At 56.4% G+C, this 19,633-nt stretch overlaps 1 protein-coding gene across 3 annotated transcripts; it reads right to left on the reverse strand.

The window, feature by feature from the left end:
- Positions 1-665: 665 nt before the first annotated feature.
- On the reverse strand, positions 666-18,543 carry MAP1S (microtubule associated protein 1S). 3 transcript variants are annotated; one of them, XR_015248466.1, is made up of 8 exons: positions 18,397-18,543; positions 16,958-17,059; positions 15,413-15,495; positions 14,275-14,415; positions 11,265-13,620; positions 2,340-2,575; positions 1,268-1,500; positions 666-893 (listed from the first exon to the last, which is right to left on the reverse strand). XR_015248466.1 is itself a non-coding variant. In XM_025916575.2 (7 exons), exons 1-7 carry the CDS (start codon positions 18,515-18,517, stop codon positions 1,345-1,347), a joined length of 3,195 nt encoding a protein of 1,064 aa, XP_025772360.1. In that variant the 5' UTR covers positions 18,518-18,543; the 3' UTR covers positions 1,260-1,344. The 3 variants fall into 3 exon arrangements, 2 of the variants coding, with proteins under 2 accessions (XP_025772360.1, XP_086554789.1); XM_025916575.2 differs by lacking the exon at positions 666-893 and having other exon boundaries at positions 1,260-1,500; XM_086698663.1 differs by lacking the exons at positions 666-893; positions 15,413-15,495; positions 16,958-17,059; positions 18,397-18,543 and adding an exon at positions 14,670-15,406 and having other exon boundaries at positions 1,260-1,500.
- Positions 18,544-19,633: the final 1,090 nt, after the last annotated feature.

The raw sequence follows: 19,633 nt of genomic DNA on the forward strand, positions 1-19,633 counted from the left end.
GGGGTGGGGGTCCCATCCCGGGGTTGGTGCTGCCGAAGGAGGGGCCGTGAGAGGATGTGCCCCCACGCCCCCTCCCTGTCCACGCGGGGACACAGCCAGAAGGCAGCCATCTGGAAGCCGGAGGGCCCGCCCTCGGCCGACCCCTGGCACCCTGGTCTCAACAGTCCAGCCTCCGGAGCTGCGGGAAGGAAGCGTCTGTCGGGGAAGCCGCCTGGTATTGTGCCACAGCAGCCTGGACGCGCCGAGCCGGGGCCCAAGACGGCCGGAGGAAGGAGTCTATACCAGGACACCTACGCGGCCACGCACAGGGACTCGGGCCACCGTGTGGGGGGAAGCGAGCCGTGTGCCGACCGGCTCAGAACATCTCCCGGGACCGTCACAAGGTCCCACACACAACAGTTCATTCTTGCAGTTCTGGAGGCCCAGCTCTGAAATCAAGGTGTGCACAGGGTCGGTTCCTTCAGAAAGTTCTAGGGGAGAATCACTCCTCACCAGCTTCTGGGGCTGCAGCATTCCTCGGCTGTGGCCCCATCACTCCATCACCCCAGTCTCTGCCTCCATCTCCGCGTGCTCTTCCCGTGTCACCTCCTCTGTCTCTTATAAGGACACGCATCATTGGACTTAGGGCCCATCCAGAGAATCTCAAGAGCCTTCACTTAACAGTCACACTCACAGAAATCAGGTGTCAGGGCTCAGACGTACGCTTTTTGGGTCGCCGTTCAACCCAGGACACAGGGCACCTCGTCTAACGTTCTAGCTAGGTTATCTCCACGCGTGCAGAGAGCAGGCAAGGGGTTCTTCGGGAATGGATGTTTTGTAATCTCTGGGTTCCAGGTTCTCCTCTAAGACCTCCCTGTGGCATGTGACTCTCCTGCCACGAGCATGAGGTATCTCTAGGAACGGAGAGTGACCTGTTCTATCGCTTCGGAGCACGGAGCCTGGGGTTCCAGTCTCACCCCGTCCCTGGCCGGTTTGTGTGGCAGAGTGGAGTCCGGCTGCCCTCAGGGGTTCCAGCTTCCCCGCCAGTAAAAATCGGCCTCTCACGCTTGCCGGGTCGGGCCGGAGGGCCGCGGTCAGTGGCGGGCACCAGCTGCCGGCGGTCACTACCGGAAAGGCACACCCCCTCCCCGGGCCTGGCTTTTGCGGCCTGCGACACGGAGGCCGGAGCACGCCTGACCTGGGGGCCGACACGGCGGCGATGACCGTCCCGGAGGCTGCCAAGTCTCCCGCCAGCGGAAGGAACTGAGGCCACAGCCGGGTGGAGTACCTGGTTTATTTGTGACGCAGGTGAATCTCAGGGTCGGGGCGGATGCCGGGCTGCGGGGGCGGGTGTCAGGCGCCGAGCTAGAACTCGACCTTGCAGGCGGGGAAGGCCTCGTCCTGCATGGACACGGTGCTGTTGCTGCCCAGCACGGTGATGCCCAGCGCCTGGTGCCGGGCGTGTGTCTCCTCGTACCACTCGTGCATGGCCGCGGAATCGAAGGTGGGGATCAGGGTCACCTGTGGGTGGGACAGACGGGCTGACGGTGAGGGGGAGCACCTGTGACCTCTGGGCCCAGGCCCCTGCTCCACCCTCGGCATCTGAGGCCCTTCTTCTCTGACCACAGTTGCTCTGCTTCCCTTAGCTCTCGCCTGGCTGTCTGCACCCGCCCATCCCTGAGGTCCTTTCCTGTCCCCACGGCACCCAAAGGACCCGGGCCCCTCTCCGGCTCCTCCCTCGCACACACCAAGTTTGCCCTACCTCCACCCGGTGCCCGGAACCCTCCGTCCTGGCTCCCGACAAGCTGTGGGGTGGGAGGGGGTGCGGGGGGGGGGATGGGGGACAGGGGCTGCGCATGCTCCCTGAGAGGCTGGGCGTCGGCACCTCACACGCCGGATGGGTGGCCAGGCACCTTCAAGCCAGAGTTGCGTCACCCTTCAAGGATGTGCTTCAAGGCTTCCTTGGGGGACAGCCCCAGCCCACAGGATCAATTCTCAACTTTCGCAGCTACGTGGACACCTCGCCTATTCCTCCCGGCCAATTCTCGTGACTGGGATGGTTAAGAGCCCAGGAGTCAGGGAAGCGGATCAAACCGGGCCCGTCCTGCACCCTCATCCAGGCTGCTCCAGACAGAGGGGACAACGGGAACAGAGTCCTGAGAGCCGGTGGGACCCATGAACCTGCCTTCATTTCTGTGGCCTTGGGGACACAGCTCAGGCTCTCTGAGCCCCACTCCCTCTCCTGTGGGCGGGTGAAGGTCACACAGACCTCCCAGGACTAAGTTCAACAGGAACACGCCAGGAGGTGTGCGGCCCGACCTCGTGCCAAGACTGTCTGGGGCCCCGGGGTGGTCACGCACCTGGAGGTCACGGTCCCATTGCTGCTTGCCAGCCAGCAGCGCATCCAGGACAGCCCTCATGCCCTCTTCCTTGCGCTGGTCCTGGCCACTGATGACGTAACAGAGCGCACGCACCCTTCGGAAGAATTCCTCGTCCACCAGCCGGGCGCTGCTCCCGCTGGGCAGGTAGGCCAGGTCGAGGTAGACAGGGGAGCCGGGAGGGGCTGCTGACCCACCTGGCCGGCTGCCAGCTGACCCTGCGGGCAAGAAGGACGGGGTCAGACCTGAGCTCCTGGGACCCAGGACCTGGGAAGGGGCTCCCACCTCTGTCTACATCTCTCTGAGTGGCTCCCTCCTCAAGGAGGAGGCCTGATCTCACTATCTTAAAGCTCTCCTTGGCATGGGAAGTTACTCAACGAACTCTGCAAAGACCCCTGGCCATATCCTCAGTGCTTGGACCCTCCCTGGCTGGTCCCTGGACACAGACATGCCCAGGGCCAGAGGTAAGGAGGGTAGGAGGAGGCAATCAGGGAGGGCTTCCAGAAAGACGGGGCTTTAGAGCTTAAGCTCCCAAGGCAGCCAGTATCTAGAACAATCTGCTGCTTCTGCAGCATCCATCTGCTCAATTACTCAAAGGGCATTTATCAAGTCCTCCCAGGCATTAGGCACTGGGGACGTGCCAGTGACCCAGACAGACAAAAATCCCTGCCCCCAAGGGCAATGGGGAGACAGAGTGGGTGTGGGAAGGACAGAACTGCAAGAGGGAGACTGGACGTGGCATTGCTTTCAGAGCCTCATGCGTGGCCCTGAACCTAGAGCTTATGCAAAGGGGAATGAGGCCACCGGTCCCAGGCGAGTGTCTCATAATCATAATCAATTGAGGACAAATCGGGATCTGAGGCACGGGAAACCGGCCAGATGCTTGACATCTCTGGACCGTAAACACTGCCTGGCTCAGGGCGTGGGCCCAGAGGGCTGCCGCGGCATCTGCGGGGTGAGTGAATCCCCTAGCTTTGGGCAGGCGGCATCCCTCACTCATAGCTGGGAACAGTGGCGGTGAGGATCTTAAGTCTCAAGAAGAGAAAGCCGCCACGGCCGTGACGAGCCCAAGGGAGACAGGAGCAGCAGAGGCGGAACAGCCAGACAAGGGGAACATGGGCAGAGGCCGCAGGACAGGAGGACGGGGTGGGGCAGGGTCCGGCCAACTACAGCAGCGCCTGCTTTCGTAAACGCAGTTTTACCGGAACGCCCTTTGGGTTCCATACGAAGCTGCTGTTCTGCCGCGGCACGGAGTCGAGTTGTTGGGACAGAGACCACCTGGCCTGCAAAGCTGGCAACATTTACCCTCTGGCCCTTTTAAGACACAGTCTGCTGACACTAGCAGAGGGTCAGTCTGTCCGAGGCAGTGGGAGAAGGAGACCCTCAAGGGGCCAAACGCCCAGGCACACAGGGGCTCGGATGACTCCCAGCCTCCAGGTGCCAGCCTTGGCCACAGGCCTGGGTAGCCACTCTGGGCTGGGGACCCCTGAGCTGCTAAAGCTCACAGGGGCCCATCAGGTGTCTCCCCCGGAAAGTGCCCAACGAGGATCAAGAGGGGGCAGCTCAGGGGGGCACCGAGCCTGGGAACTAACGACAAGCCACGGGGCGAGAGAAGCCTGGGACATCGGTCAGCTTCCGGAGGGCAGGGCCACCGAGGCACCTACAACCGGTGAGCAAGCACTCAGGGACGCCAGCTCAAGTCATCACCGTCCCCCCACCCCCGGTACTTCCAGGCCCGCAGTGCCCTCCGCCGTGGTCACCGAGCACTGGAACGTGGCCGGGACGAGCTGACACGAGCTGGGGTTCGGTGCAAAGCGCACACCAGGCACCCAAGACCCGGCGTGGCCACCAGAAGGGGAATTAGCTAGTCATCTTTCATACCGACGGCATGTGTCGGAATATCCTGCGACCATCACACGCGTACAGAGTGTGAACGCGGCAGGAGGACCCGGGGGACGACGGTGCAGCTGGGAAGCACCGGGAATCCGTCTCCCCCTCCAGACAAGAGTCGTGCGGGCGGGCAGCCTCTCCCTGACCTTCCAGGAGATCAAGACAACGGGAACATTTTTTTCTCCTTTTCTCCCATCTGCCCCTCCCCACTTCATTTTTCACTTTTTCCCCTTTTTTTAAAAAAAATTTTTTTTTCAACGTTTTTATTTATTTTTGGGACAGAGAGAGAGAGAGACAGAGCATGAACGGGGGAGGGGCAGAGAGAGAGGGAGACACAGAATCGGAAACAGGCTCCAGGCTCCGAGCCATCAGCCCAGAGCCTGACACGGGGCTCGAACTCACGGACCGCGAGATCGTGACCTGGCTGAAGTCGGACGCTCAACCGACTGCGCCACCCAGGCGCCCCTACTTTTTCCCCTTTTAAGGAGCCAGACACGTAAGGACTAAGCCGTTCAAAAGCCACCGCATGGAATCGTTATCCTCTACGCCTGAAACTCACATAGCTGTTAACTATACTGGAATTAACATTAAAAACTTAGTAATAAAAAAAAAAGCGCCACTGTATATATGGGAGATTTGGGAAAATCACCACACACACCCAGAAAGGTGCAGGCTCATGAAAACAGAAACAGCACATGATAATTAAACAAAGAAAGGGCGCCCGGGGGGCTCCGTCGGTGAAGCATCCGACTTCGGCTCAGGTCACCATCTCGCGGCTTGTGGGTTCGAGCCCCGCGTCGGGCGCTGGGCTGACAGCTCGGAGCCTGGAACCTGCTTCCGATTCGGTGTCTTCCTCTCGCTCTCTGCCCCTCCCCCGCTCACACTCTGTCTCTCTCAAAAATAAACAAACATTAAAAAAAAAAAAAAATTAAAGAAGCCACACAAACCTTCCCCCTGGGGAAGGGGGAGATTTGGATCTCCGGAGTTAACACATTATTAAACTCAAATGTCCAGTTTTCAACAACAGCAGAAATCACAAGGCAAACAAAGAAACAGGAAAAGTATAGCCCAAGGTAAAAAGAAAAAAAAAAGAAAAAAAAAAAATCAACAGAAACCACTCCTGAGAAAGGCCAGATGGTGGGCTTACTGAACAAAGACTTTAAACCAACTTAAAAATGCTCACAGAAAGGAAGACGTGCAAGAAAACGTTGTGTGAATAAAAACGGAAACATCACTAAGGGCAGAGAAAATTTAACAACAAACCAAAAGAAGATCCTGCAGCTAAAAAGTACAATAGCCGAAATGAAAAATTCACCAGAGGAATTCAATTCATGATGTGAACAGTGATTTCTGATAGGACAATAGCAATTACCAAGTTCGAGGAACAGGGAGAAATAAGGACCGAAGAAAGTGAACGGCAGCGTGAGGGATTTGTGAGACACCATCGAGAGGGCCGACATACACACGTGGAGTCCCAGGAGGAAAGGGGCAGAATGATTATTTGAAGAAATAATGGCCCCACGCTTCCCATGTTTGATGAATGGCGTTAGTAAACGTCCAAGAAGCTCAACAAATTCCAAGTAGGATGACACACATTGAGACACACGAATAGCCCGACTGCTGAAAGAGAATCTCTCTGAGAGAGAGCAGAGATAAAAGGCAAGTTTCTATGTATAAATGTTTATATTAAAAAAGAAGATCTCCATGCAACAACCTAACTATTAACCTAAGGAACCGGAAAAGAACAAAAGTAAATCTGCAGCTAACAGAGGAGAGGAAATGATAAAGATTAGAGCCGAGATTTTAAAAATTGAGAATAGAGGGGTGCCTGGGTGGCTCAGTCAGTTGAGCGTCCGACTTTGGCTCAGGTCATGATCTCGCAGTTCTTGAGTTCGAGCCCCGCATCGGGCTCTGTGCTGACAGCTCAGAGCCTGGAGTCTGCTTTGGATTCTGTGTCTCCCTCACTCTCTGTCCCTTCCCTGCTCATGCTCTGTCTCTCTCTGTCTCTCAAAAATGAATAAATGTTAAAAAAAAAAAAATTTTTTTTTTTAATTGAGAATGAAAACCACAAAAGATAACCAACAAAACCACGAGTTGGTCCTTCAAAGAGATTAACAAAACTGGGGGCGCCTGGGTGGCTCAGTCGGTTGAGCGTCTGACTTCGGCTCAGGTCACGATCTCGCGGTCAGTGAGTTCGAGCCCCGCGTCGGGCTCTGTGCTGACAGCTCAGAGCCTGGAGCCTGTTTCGGATTCTGTGTGTGTCTCTCTCTCTGACCCTCTCCCATTCATGTTCTGTCTCTCTCTGTCTCAAAAATAAATAAACGTTAAAAAAAAAATTAAAAAAAAAAGATTAACAAAACTGACAGCCTTTTAGCTAGACTAAGAAAAAAGCAAGAAGATTCAAATTGATAAGCTCAGAAATAACAGGGGGACACTACTACCTACTCTACAGACATAAAGAGCATGATGAGAGTACTCTGAACAGCTGTACAACCAAGAAACTGCACAGCCAAGAAGAAACATACAAATGCCTAGAAACACAAAACCTACCAAAGACTGAATCACAAAGAAACAGAAAAGCTAAACAGATCTATCATTAGTAAGGAGATTGAATCAGTAATCAAAATCCTCCTGAGCCTGTTTCTACCAAACATTTAAAGAAGAACTAACATCGATCCCTCTCTGACTTTTCCAAAAATACTGAAGAGCAGGGAACACATCCTAAGTCATTCTAGGAGGCCAGTGTTGCCCTGATACCAAGGTCAAAGACACTACGAAGAAAAGAAAACTACAGACCAATATCCCTTATGAACCTTGATGCAAAAATCTTCAACAAATATTAGCGAGCCAAATTCAGCAGCATATTAAAAGGATCAGACACTGGTCAAGTGGGAATCCCTGGGATGCAGGGATGGTTCCACATATGAAAAATCAACATAGCCACATGTTTGGTGTAGAGATTACTTAAAAATGAAATTAAAAACCATTTTTTTAATGTTTATTTATTTTTGAGAGACAGACAGAGTGCAAGTAGGAGAGGGGCAGAGAGAGAGAGGGAGACACAGAATCTGAAACAGGCTCCAGGCTCCCAGCTGTCACACAGAGCCTGGTGCGGGGTTTGAACTCCCGGACCATGAGATCATGACCTCATGGTCGGACACCTAACCGACTGAGCCACCCAGACACTCCAAAAAATGAAATCTTAAAAAAAAAAAAAAAAAAAAAAAAAAATGTATGTATGTATGTGTACACACACACACACACACACACACACACACACGTATGGGCCGCCCAGTTGGCTCGGTAGGTGGAGCATGCGACTCTTGATCTCAGGGTTGTGAGTTTGAGCCCCATGTTGGGTGTAGAGATTACTTAAAAATAAAGTCTTAAAAGGAAAAGAAAAATCAATATAACAGACCACATTAACAGAATTAATAAAACAACACAATCATTTCAACTGTTGCAGAAAGGCATTTGACAAAATTCAACACTCTTTCATGATAAAAACCCTCAACAAACTATGAATAGCATGAAACTGCCTCAACATAACACGAGCCATGTATGAAAAACTCACAGCTCACATCATACCCAATGGTGAAAGACTATCAGCTTTTTTTCCAAGAGCAGGAACAAGGCAAGAATGTTGGCTTTTGCCACTTAGAGTCAACACAGTACTAGAAGTGCTAGCCAGAGCAATCAGGCAAGAAAAAGAAAAGATATCTACGTTAGAAAAGAAAAAATTAGGGGCGCCTGGGTGGCTCAGTCGGTTAAGCAGCCAACTTCGGCTCAGGTCATGATCTCGCGGTCTGTGAGTTCGAGCCCCGTGTCGGGCTCTGTGCTGACCGCTCAGAGCCTGGAGCCTGTTTCGGATTCTGTGTCTCCCTCTCTCTCTGATCCTCCCCCATTCATGCTCTGTCTCTCTCTGTCTCAAAAATAAATAAACGTTAAAAAAATTATTTAAAAAAAAGAAAAGAAAAAATTAAAGTTATCTCTGATCACAGATGACACACTCTTATGTGTAGAAAACTCTAAGACGATGCGCGTGCGCGCGCGCGCGCGCACACACACACACACACACACACAAAATCTGTTAGGATAGATGTATTCGGCAACGTAGCTGGACACAAAACCAACACACACAAACCAATTATGCTTCTATATGCTAATGGTGAACAATTTGAAAAGGAAACTAAGAAAACAACTGTCTTTACAATAGTATTAACATAGAATAAAATACTTAGGGATTAATTTAGCCAAGAAAACAAAATATACAAAAACTAAAAAACACCGCTGAAAGAAATGAAAACATAAAAATTCACAGAAAGGACATCCCATATTTGTGGATTAGGAGACTTAATACCCGCCGAGCCGTTGACACTACCTGAGGCAAACTACAGATTCGGTGCTGTCACGATCAAAGTGCCAGCGATGGCTTTTTGCAGAAATAGAATAACCATCCTAAAATTCATATGGAATCTCAAGGGAGTCCAGGAAGCAAGACAATGTTGAAGAACAAAGTTGGAGGACTCACACTTCCTGATCTGTAAAGTTATGGTAAAGGGACAGTAATCAAGACAGTGTGGTGTTGACATAAAGACAGACACATGATAGGGGCGCCTGGGTGGCTCAGTCGGTTAAGCGTCTGACTTTGGCTCAGGTCATGATCTCGCGGTTCGTGAGTTCAAGCCCCGCGTCGGGCTCGGGGCTGACACCTCAGAGCCTGGAGCCTGTTTTGGATTCTCTGTCTCCCTCTCTCTCTGGCCCTTCCTCTCTCTCTCTCTCTCTCTAAAAAGTAAATAAACATTTAAAAAAAAAAAAAAAAAGACAGACACACGATAGGCCAATGGAACAGAAAGCCCGGAAATAAACCCTCACGTATGTGATGAGATGATTTCTGACAACGATGCTGAGACCATCAGAGGAGAAAGGACCGTCTTTTCAACCAACGGTGCTGGGAAAATCGGAGGTCTACGTACAAAACAATGAAATTGAACCCTTATTCAGCACCACAGACAAAAATTAACTCAATTTATCCTGGAACAAAATGTGAGCGCTAAAACCATAAAACTCTTAGAACAAAGCAAAAGCTTCACCCGACTGGATTTAGCAATGATTTTTTGGATGTGACAACAAAAGCACAGGCAGAAAAAAAAGCCGAACTGGATTTTACGACGATTACAAACTTCTGTGCGAAGAACACGATCAACAGAATAAAAAGGCAACCCCACACAATGGGAAAAAAATATTTGCAGATCGTATACCTGACAAAGGGTTAATATCCACAATATATACAGAACTCTCATAACCCAACAACAAAAAGACTACCCGATTCAAAAAGGGACAAAAGACCTGAACAGACATTTCTCCAAAAAAAGGTATATAAATGGCCGACAGCACACGAAAAGATGCTCAACATCATTAATTCGGGAAATGTAAATCAAAACCACCACGAGGTGTCACCTCACACTCATCAGGTGGCTACTCAAAAAATACCAAGTGCTGGCGAGGATGTGGAGAAACTGGAACCTTTTTTGTATGGCCGGTGGCAATGTAAAACGGTGCGGCCATTGTCGAAAACAGCACAGTGGTTCCTTAAAAACTCAAAAATGGAATTACTGTGTGATCCAGCAATCCCACTTCTGCGAATATACCCCAAAGAGTTGAAAGTAAGGTCTCCACGAGATATCTATCCAGTCACGTTCATACCAGCATTATTCAACAGTAGCCAAAAGGCAGAAGTAACCCAAGAGTCCATCAGTGGGTGAATGGATAAACAAAATTTAGTCCATCCGTGCAACACGGTATTATTCAGCCTTAAAAAGGAAGGAAATTCTTAAAAACGAAAAAAAAGGGGAAGAGAATTATGACACAGGCTACAACGTGAATGGACCATGGAGACATGATACTAAGTGAAATAAACCAGTCACAAAAGATAAATACAGTATGATTTCACTTGCAGGAGGTCCCTAGAGGAGTCAGATTCATAGAAACAGAAAGCAGAACCAGAAGGTGCCAGGGATTGGGAGAGGAGGAGTGGGAATTAGTTTTTAATGGGGACGGAGTTTCAGTTTTGCAAGAGAAAAAGGAGCCCTGGAGACCAATTGGTGGGGCTGGTTGCACAGCAATGCGAACGTACTTAACGCTACGGAATTGTGCACTTAGCAATGGCTAAGGTGCTAAATGTCCTGTGAAGAGATCTCATCACAACTAAGGAAAACCGGGAAGAAAAGTTACCGCAGCGTACCTAAAACTGCTATCCTTAGGTAGGTCTGCTTACGGGGTGGCCCTGGCTGGAGTCTGGGGAGCCTGGATTTCAGAAAGGTTCCCACCCCTAAGCAACAAGAGTGGCTCACCGCGCCTGTTTGCTCCGCAGCAGCGTGGCTCAGGCTGAACGCCTGCTTCACCCTTGCTGAGGAGTCTGGGATGTTGGCACATGTCAGGCAGAGGGTGCCAACGCGACCAGCAACACCCTGGGCGCTCAGTCTCTAACGAGCATCCCTGGTGGACACCACCTCGTATGGGTCACCAGGGCATGCTGCTCGGGCATTAAGCACACGGTGGGACCACACTGGGAGACGACTCTACAAGCCTGTGCCTGCCCCCCCCCCCCCCCCCGTGCCCCTTCTCTTTGCCGATTCCGTTCTGTATCCTTTTGCTCCAACACAGCTGAGCCAGGAGTAGGACTGCATCCCGAGTCCTGACTGCAACACTGAGCCTGGTGGTGGGGGGCTTGGGAATCTCTACGCAAACAGGTTAAATATACTATTAAAATTAATTTCACCCGTTTCTACTCGCTGTGGCACTAGCGACCTCATGATGACAGATGTGCTCACGTTATGCTTCCGCGGGTGGCACTGCTTGAATGCCTCGGAATTACAAGCGAGCCAGAGCTTCCATTTTGTAGGAGAAACTGACGCCCAGAGAGGGTGGCAGGCGTGGCTGAGGCCACACAGCAAACAGGGAACAAAGACTGGGGCCGGTAACCCTGCTGTAGGACTCCAGCCCCTGGGTACTTACCGGATGGGCCCCGAGTGGTCGTCTTGGGGACCGAGGACTTTCTGGACAGGGGTGCCCGACCTCCCTTGTCACTGGGCTCGCTCCGGGTGCCGAGGGGCCGACCGGCCCGGTCTCCACCGGCCAGTCCCTTGGTTTTGGCAGTGGTCGCGGGAGTGGCTTTGGAGGTGGCAGTGCTGGGGTGAGGGCGAACCCCAGACTTCCGGGTGCGGCCGTGGCCCTCCGTCAGCCGGGCCTGCTCAGGGGGGAGCACCTCGGGGTCCACCATGCAGATGCTGGGCGGGGTGGGCAGCGGCGGGGGGAACTTGAGGGGCTCAGGCAGTGGGTCACGGCGAGGGACCCCTGCGCCCTCCATGTCTTCATCCGAGTCCGCGATGCCGGGGGCGGCAGGCAGAGGGTCCGAGTCAGACAGGGTGGGCAGGGACTCGCTGACGGAGGTGGGTGGGGTCTCCTCAGCTCCCGGGGCCCCCGCCCGCTCCTGGGACCGGGCACTGCTATCAGAGCTGCCCGGGGACGCGGGCGCGGGCGCCACGGGCACAGCCTTCCGGTGCTCAAACTCACAGGGTGACACCAGGCACAGGTCCACGTCGTGCGGGGAGGCCGATCGCCGTACCCGGGGGCCGCGGAGGGGGAGGCTCAGCCCAGCCTCGCCCGCGGTGGCAGGTGGCGGCGGCAGCACCTGCTCGAAGGAGACGGACAGGGACTCGTCCACCTCCGTGGAGTGCGGGGATCCCACCTCGGCAGGCAGTGACGGTGTGGTCACCGTGGGCGAGGCATCCGGCCCAGCCTCCCCGCCCCGCAGCGGGCTCAGCGACAGCCGCCCGCTGCCCTCCACAGGGCCCTGGTGGGCTCCAGTAGGCGAGGGTGTACGCGGCCGGGGGGTGCAGGCACCCAAAAGCAGCTCCAGCGTCTTCTCCTCCAAGGTGCCGCCGTCCTCCCCGGCCGGGCTCAGCCCCAGCTCCAGGCTGCTCTCCTGGCTGGGGGTGGCCACCAGCTGGGGGGCGGGGGAGCCGCAGGCCTCTGGCGGCGGCGGGCTGGCCTCTCCACAGCGGAAACTGGGGGGGCTGTGGGGCCCGTTCTCCGCCGGCGGGACGCCCGGGCGGGGGATATTGGGTGCCCTGCGGGGCCTGGGGGCGGCCTGGGCACCCGCCTTCTTCACGCTGACCGAAGCGGAGGCTGCCCGGCGCACCTCCTGGGGCTGGGTCCGAGGGACGCTTGGCTTGGGGTCCTTCTTCACCTCCCGGGGGAGCCTGGCTTCTTTCTCAGCCCTGCGGGGGGCCTCGACTCGAGGCGGGTCCTTCCGGGCCCCCACAGGGCGCTCCGGGGCAGGCCTGGCCGTTGCCGTTGCCCGGCCTTCTCTTCTTAAGCTGTCCCGGGAGCCCACGCTTTCCTTGCTCTCAGCTCGCCGAGGCCCCACTAGGTCCTGGGGAGTCACCACAGGCTCTCGCAAGAACCCCAGGTGCTGCAGGCGGACCAGGCCATCCAGGAGGCGGGCGGGAGGTGTGCAGCCGGGGAACAGCACGCGCACCACCTTCTCGGTGGGGCCCGCGGGGTGCCACACTAGCAGGGCACACACGGAGGCCGACGAGCGGTCAGCACCAGCCGCGGGCGGGTGCAGCACATACATGTCCAGCCGGCCCACGCCCATCTTCTGAAAGAGCACGGTGGGCTCGGCCGGGAGCGGCCCGCGGTTCAGAGTCAGGGGTGCGATGCCTAGCCGGGCCAAGAGGCTCAGGGCCAGCTCCGCCTCGTCCTCGCCACTCACCAGACGCGAGATGGCCACGCGGGCGTTGAGGAACACGACCCCCAGGTTGGGGGAGATGAGCCTGCGGAGCCTGTCGTCCCCGGAGCCCCCGCCGGCCGCCGCCTCATCTCGCTCGGCCAGCTTGCGCCGCAGAAGACTGTTGAGGCCCGGGAGGCTGTCGGCGCCGGCGTGGGTCACCAGCACGGCGTCCACCCGGTCCAGGTGCCGCACCAGCTTCCAAAAGCTCGACTTGGGGTTGGAGCCACCGTTGACCAGCACGGTGAAGCCATTGACGGCGAAGAAGGCGGCGTCGCCGAGGCCGCCGGGGAAGATGTAGCAGCAAGGCCGGGCGAGCCTGAGGAAGCCCACGGACGCTGGCGGCTCGAGCAGCTCAAAGGGAGACGGGGCCTCCAGCGACTCAGCCACGTACTCCAGGAACTGGCGCAGGCCCTCGGAAGCCGGCAGCTGCACGGGTGGGTTCCACTGCACCCGGAGCGCGCCCTGGAGGCCCAGCACCTCAGGTGCCAGCTGGGCCCAGTCACCGAAGGTTGGGCAGGTGATGGTGAGCTTCGGCAGGTCTGCAGGTGGGGGTGTGGATGCCAGAAGATCCCGGATCTACAGAGGGGCGGGGGTGACGGTTAAGAAGCCCCCTGGAGCCGGGCAACACCCAGCGCCTTGGGAAAAGTGGGCAGAGGCCCCTCCATCTTGATTCCTGGGGCTGGGAGAGTCCTTTGGCCGACCCTCGTCACCATTACGACAAAACCCAGCCATCCCCTGGTCTGCAGAGACACAGGCTTCTGACTCACCACCTGCTTCCGTCCCCTCCCCCTCACTCTCCCTGCCCCAAGGCCTTTGCACTTGCTGTTCTCTACAGCACAGCTCCCTCCAGGGACACCTTCCATGCTCCCCACCTCTGCTTTTTAGCTCACCGCCGTCACCTCACTCTCTACAACGGAAAAAGGTGGTTCATCGGCTGGCTTTGTTCATTTGCCACACCCGGACGAAGGACTTTAGAAAGGACCCTACCCAGCTGGGACCTGGAAGCTGGGGTGCCACTCGAGGTCTCTGGGATATCTGCTGATCTACAGGCCTAGCCTCAAACCACACACCATCATGGGTGAGGGAACTGGGGCCCGACAATGGGAGGGACATGTGTCACTGCTGCTGCTCCACAGAGGAAGGGATGGGGTGCAGAGAGGGATAGGTCACTAGGGCCACACAGCCCGAACTCAGAGCCAGGGGAAGCAAGACGAGGAGGAGGTGGCTTACCTCTTTGTCCCCTAGGACCTGGAGGAAGTGGCGGGGCGAGAAGCCCCCCGTCTGGAGCAGCAGCTCCCCTGTCCCTTCCAGGCAGGGCCCAGCCAATACCAGCAGCTTATGAGGGGCAGGGTCCAGCAGAAGGTTCCGGAGCTGAGGAAGGGGAGACGGTTAAAGGCCCCACTCTGTGCCATGACAAGGCCTACACCCTGCTTTGAGACGGCTCCTAGCCCCAAATCTACATACAACCACCCGAATCCCTGTCCCCACCCCAGTACTCAACTAGAAGCTGGAAGGGTACCCTCCGGGTCTCCTGCTGAGCCCAACACCCTTCCCCCAACAAATTCCTGCTGCTCTTCCTACAAAGCCAGGCTCCGGGGCCTCCTCTTCCTAGAAGCCCACCATACCCTTTCTGGATTCCCTGGAGCCCACTCTCTCTGGCCCAGCCTCAAGGCCATGGAGAAGAGTGTATCTCTGTCTGGCTCTATCTCCTTCAGAGCTCCTTGAGGGAACACAAGGGAGCATTTTTGATCAGAGGAATCCACCTATACCGGGGTCTCTAGAGGGGCGTCCTGGGCTTCATCTTGTTCATTTTTCCTATGGGTAACTAGGAGAAGGGCATAAGATGTCCATGAATTAGAAGAATTAGGAAGTCAATTCGGGGGCTCCAGGGTGGCTCAGTCTGTTCAGCGTCCGACTCTTCGTCTTAGCTGACGGCACAGAGCCTGCTTGGGATTCTCTCTCTCCCCCTCTCTGCCCCTTCTGTGCTCTCACACACTTTCTCTCTCAAAATAAATAAATAAACTAAAAAACAAAGAAAACAAAAAAAAAGTCAATTCAGACAACTCTTGGGGGGCCCAGCCAGCGAGAGAGGCACAAGACGCAAATGTCAGCCGAGTCCCGCCTTCCTGCCTCCAGACCTTCCTCGCAAACTCCAGTCTTTCCTGACTTCACCTGTTCCTCCCACCGTCACCTCCGAGGGGGTGACAAGCTGAAGCTGAGGCCATCCAGGGAGACTTCCTGAAGGAGGGGGTGAGGCTGCTGAGTGTCAAGAGAATTTCTAACAGCACAAAGTCAGGGACGCAGGAAGTCAGGACTTGGGATGGTGCCGGTCCCGACAGCCTGCCCCCTGCGGATGACTGTTCCCTACCTCGTCGCACAGGGACTTGTCTGATGGATTCAGGAGGACCAGTGTCTCCAGGGCGTCTCCGCGGTGGTGCAGGCTCCGCTGGCCTGTGGGGGTATTGGGCTCTGTGAGTTTGGGGCTGGGCCTTGCGCACAGGGTCAGGCGGTCCCGGTGTCGAGCCCTGCCTCCCTGTGTGACCCCAGGCAGCCACAAGCCCCTCCGGGACTCTGCTTCCGGGAGACCCCAGCCAGGGGGTCATCTGAGAATCAACAGGCACGTGGTAGAGCTGCGGGTCAGGATGAGGCCAGAACAGGAAACCAGCATTGGCAGGCCTCACATTGGAAACAGTGACAACATGGCCATCCCTGCTTACGGGCCCCAATTCACAGCAGTCAGCCCTATGGGGGACATCACTGTCACCCCATATAGGTGAGGAGCCAGAGCCCAGGGCCAACGAGGTACACCAGGAGGAGGGCAAAACGCGGGCAAGGGCTCTGAGGCAGGACTGGGCTCCAAGTGAGGATCAGGAAGTGGCGGGTGAGGCTAGAGCGCGGGGAGCACGGGGGAGCATGGGGCCAGGGAGGCCTCATGGGCCAGGAAGAGGGGGGTGGGGATGATTCCCGGATCTGAACCCTCGTCTGTCCCTCAGAGCCCAGAGGTTTCAGAAATGGAGCACCAGGCCTAAGGCTAGAGAGGCAAGGACCTTTCGGCACTGGTCAACCTTTATCAGTTTATCACACGCTTATCATCATGTACGGATATTGCCCCATTCCGGTGGGGAAACCAAGGCACAGAGAGAGGAAATGGCCGCCAAGGTCACACAGAACCGATGGGATTTCCAGCCCCTTCCCACCCCCAAATCCTGCGAGGGGGTCAGGAAGCCACCAGGAACCGCTGGGACAATGAGGCGAAGGACACTTCCTTCCCCTCCTGCAGCGGCCTAGAGGTGACTCAACGGGCTGGCTGAGGCAAGAGGGGCTGCCGGTGATACCCGGAACCCGCCCACTAGCTGCTCTGTTCTGTGGGTCATCCTGGGCCGTGTGGGGCTGGCCCAGGCGTCCCAACCCCTCCCTCAATCTTGCTCCTCTCCCAGCTCCCCATCCACCGAGCACCCCTGTCAGGGGTCACAGCCACAAACCATACACAGTCCCTGCCACACGGGGCCCACACTCTACCCTCTAGGCCCACTCACCAGCCCCTCACTTTCCAAATATCTTCTCACCTTGCCTGGGCCCTTCCCTCCACTTGACACATCAGCCCCCAGATACCTCTCATCCAAAAAGCCCACTTCCTGGAGGTCTCCCTGTCCCCCACCCCTCAGCTGCCTCATCTGCAAAATGGGGACAAAAATACGAGTTCCTGCCATGTGTGGAGTTGATGACGAAGGGAGTCAGCAGTGCTGGTCGGGGCCTAGCCCTGCTCCAACTTGACAGATCTCGGCTGTACTGTTACTGTGGTTGTTTACGGCCATACCTGAACCCTCCCCCGTGCCTGGCACACAGCTGGCACTCAGAGAACACTTGCCCAATGAAGGGGAGCGGCTGGGACATGGGGGGTCTCCAGTCTCACCTTTCACGATGCTGGAGAAGGTGGCAGAGTGCCGGGACACGAAAATCTTGAGCTGCTCATCAAGGCTGCAAATGCCAGGGTCAATGTCCCAGGACCGGATGCCTGTTGGGGGCAAGGGGGGTGGTGGCCGGAGAAGTGAGGCAGGAAGTCAACTAGGCTCCCCAGCTCCCGCAACGTTTCAGTTAACTACCATCTGGCAGGTGGGAGCCATCCCAGCCCCTTCCCCTCAACCTGCCCCTGTACGCAACAGCCTGGAGACTCAGAACCACCTAAGGTGCCTCTGGCGTTCTCTCTGCATCCGCACCAAGGGACCCAAAGCGTTAATTTGGCATTTCACAGAGAAGATTCACAACATCAACAAAAGAGCCCCCACCTCCTGAACAGTCATCTGGTCCCCTCCATCATCTCCCCACCCCCACCACGGTCACACAGCCCCTTCTGCCCTGCCAGGAATGTTCCCACCTCCTGGCCTTTGCACCAGCTCTTCCCGCTCTCAGGAGGTCCTTCCCTCTGTCTCCCGACCCACCCTTTAGGCCCTCAGCGCTTCGCATCCTTCTGAGCACTCCTGACAGCCTGGGAGCCTAAAACTTGTCCTCACCCATTTTAGATCCTGCACCCTATCAGACTATTAGCACCGCGAGGGCAGAGCTGAACCTGTGGTTTCCACACTATCCCTGCGCACGGGGCGGGGTGGAGGTGGGGGAGGACACGGGCACAGACGACGACATTCCCAAGTACGCAGAGATGTGCGCTGCCTTTCCATTTTGCAGGCGCCAGACCGAAGGCCCTGCCCATCTGAGTGGGGGGGAGGGGGGGATGAAGGCCCTCCAAACACGGTGTGGGGTGCACGACGCCTGTGCCAAGTGGCTGCAGGTGAACCTCGCAGGTGCACCTACATGATTCATCTCCCCAGATGCCAAATCCCTTGGGCAGGCTGCGCCCGCCCACACCCCAATTAGCACGCTCCTTGTGGAGCAACGGAAAGTGGGCCCCGGGGCTCCAGGCCCAGTCTCTCCATCCCAGCTCCTCCCTCCGGGACATCCAAGCTGCTATGACCCGGGGGCTTCGAGGCGACCCCACCCTCCCCTCGGCGGGCCCACTGGGCGGGAAGCCGAGCCGTCGCCCGTGTTGCCCAATCGCGCGGGTCCCAAAGCCCGGGCCCCCGTCCCGTCCCCGGGCTACACCCGAGGCGGGGCGGGGCGAGGCAGCCCAATCCAGGCCCGGGTACCGCTTCCTCCGTGCGCGCCCAAGGCTTCTGCCCGCGCCGTAAGCCTAACCGTGAGGAAGACCGAGCCTCTGGGCCCCCAGGATCCCGCCGCCGCCCATCGCCTCCCCGCCCCCAGCCCGGCCGCCGCCCCCCCCACCCCCACCCCCACCCTCGGGCCGAGACGCGCGGCAGCGCCCGCCTCTCGCACCCCGTGGCCCCAGGCCAACCCGACCTCGTTCGAGCTCCTCCAGCACATAAGCAAGCAGCCCCGAGCACCCGCACTCGCCGCCCACCACGAGCAGCAGCGAGCTCGGTGCCTGGGTCGCCCCGGGGCCCGCCGCCGCCGCCGCCATCTTCGCGCCGCACTGACGCTCCGAGCGCCCACCCCACTGGCCCCGCCCCTTAAAGGGGCCGTACCGGAAGACCTGAAGACCCCGCCCGGAAGCCCCCTCGCCCCTCGTGTGCCACCGCTGGCCCCTTCAGGTCTTGGGAGCTGGGGACGTGGGCACGGAAGTGGCTGGCAGGCTCTTGGGCCTCCACTTTGGCCACCCTTCCCAAATGATCATTCATTCATTCATCCATCCATCCATTCGTTCATTCAAGAAGCTTTGACTGCATGCCCACCACGTGTTCTCAGGGAACTCATCACGTAAGAGTGGGCCCAGTGAGAACCAGGCCCACATGCCCCTAGGTCCCTGGGTCAGGGCTTGAACAGAGAAAAGAGAGGTATCTTACAGCTAGGGCTTTAAAGAATGTGTAGGAGTTTGCTAGGTATGAGTGGTGGGGCAAGAGCATTTGAGGCAAGTTAGAGCATGTGCAACGCTTTAGAGGTAGGAAAGTACATTTGTGGTTGGGACACATTCCAGAGCACTCTGGGCCCTGGCGCAGGGTAACACGCTTGCACCTATGTGTCAGGCATTTTACTCCATTAGCTCAATGAATAAACCTATGAGGTAGGTGACGTTATCATGGTCGTTTCAGAGAAGAAGCAGGCTTGCAGAGATGAAGTCATGAGCCCCTTAAGTAGAGAGCAGAGAGCTGAATCCAGGGGAGTCTGATTTTAAATCCAGTCTGCAGCAGGTGCCGACTGCCTGCCTCACGTCGGTAGTAACCCTTCCTCCCCAAACAATCGCACACAGCCCTTTTAACTATGGTGGTCACTGCTTTAAAAAAATCATGTTGCACCAAACTTGCTGACAGTTGCCTGTGCCCAGGGAGGGCTGGGCCGTCTCTCTTGGCACTGAGGCCTCCATCTCTGGAGGTATACAAAACAAATCAAGACAGAAGTGAAAAGGCCTGGGAAGCAGGATTGGCCTTCTGCTGCCCTTCATTATCTGGGGTCGTTCAGCCCAACTTCCTCCCTGGTCAGTGTGTAACAGTCACTGGCCACGTGCTGTCTAATGTTCTAGTACTCCACTTCCTCTCTCTCTTTTGGCCCTAGCATACTTCCTTTACCCTAGTCCCTCCTT

This window comes from Puma concolor, chromosome A2 (assembly GCF_028749965.1).
Source record: "Puma concolor isolate L17-30 chromosome A2, mPumCon1.1.hap2, whole genome shotgun sequence".
NCBI classification, from domain to species: domain Eukaryota; kingdom Metazoa; phylum Chordata; class Mammalia; order Carnivora; family Felidae; genus Puma; species Puma concolor.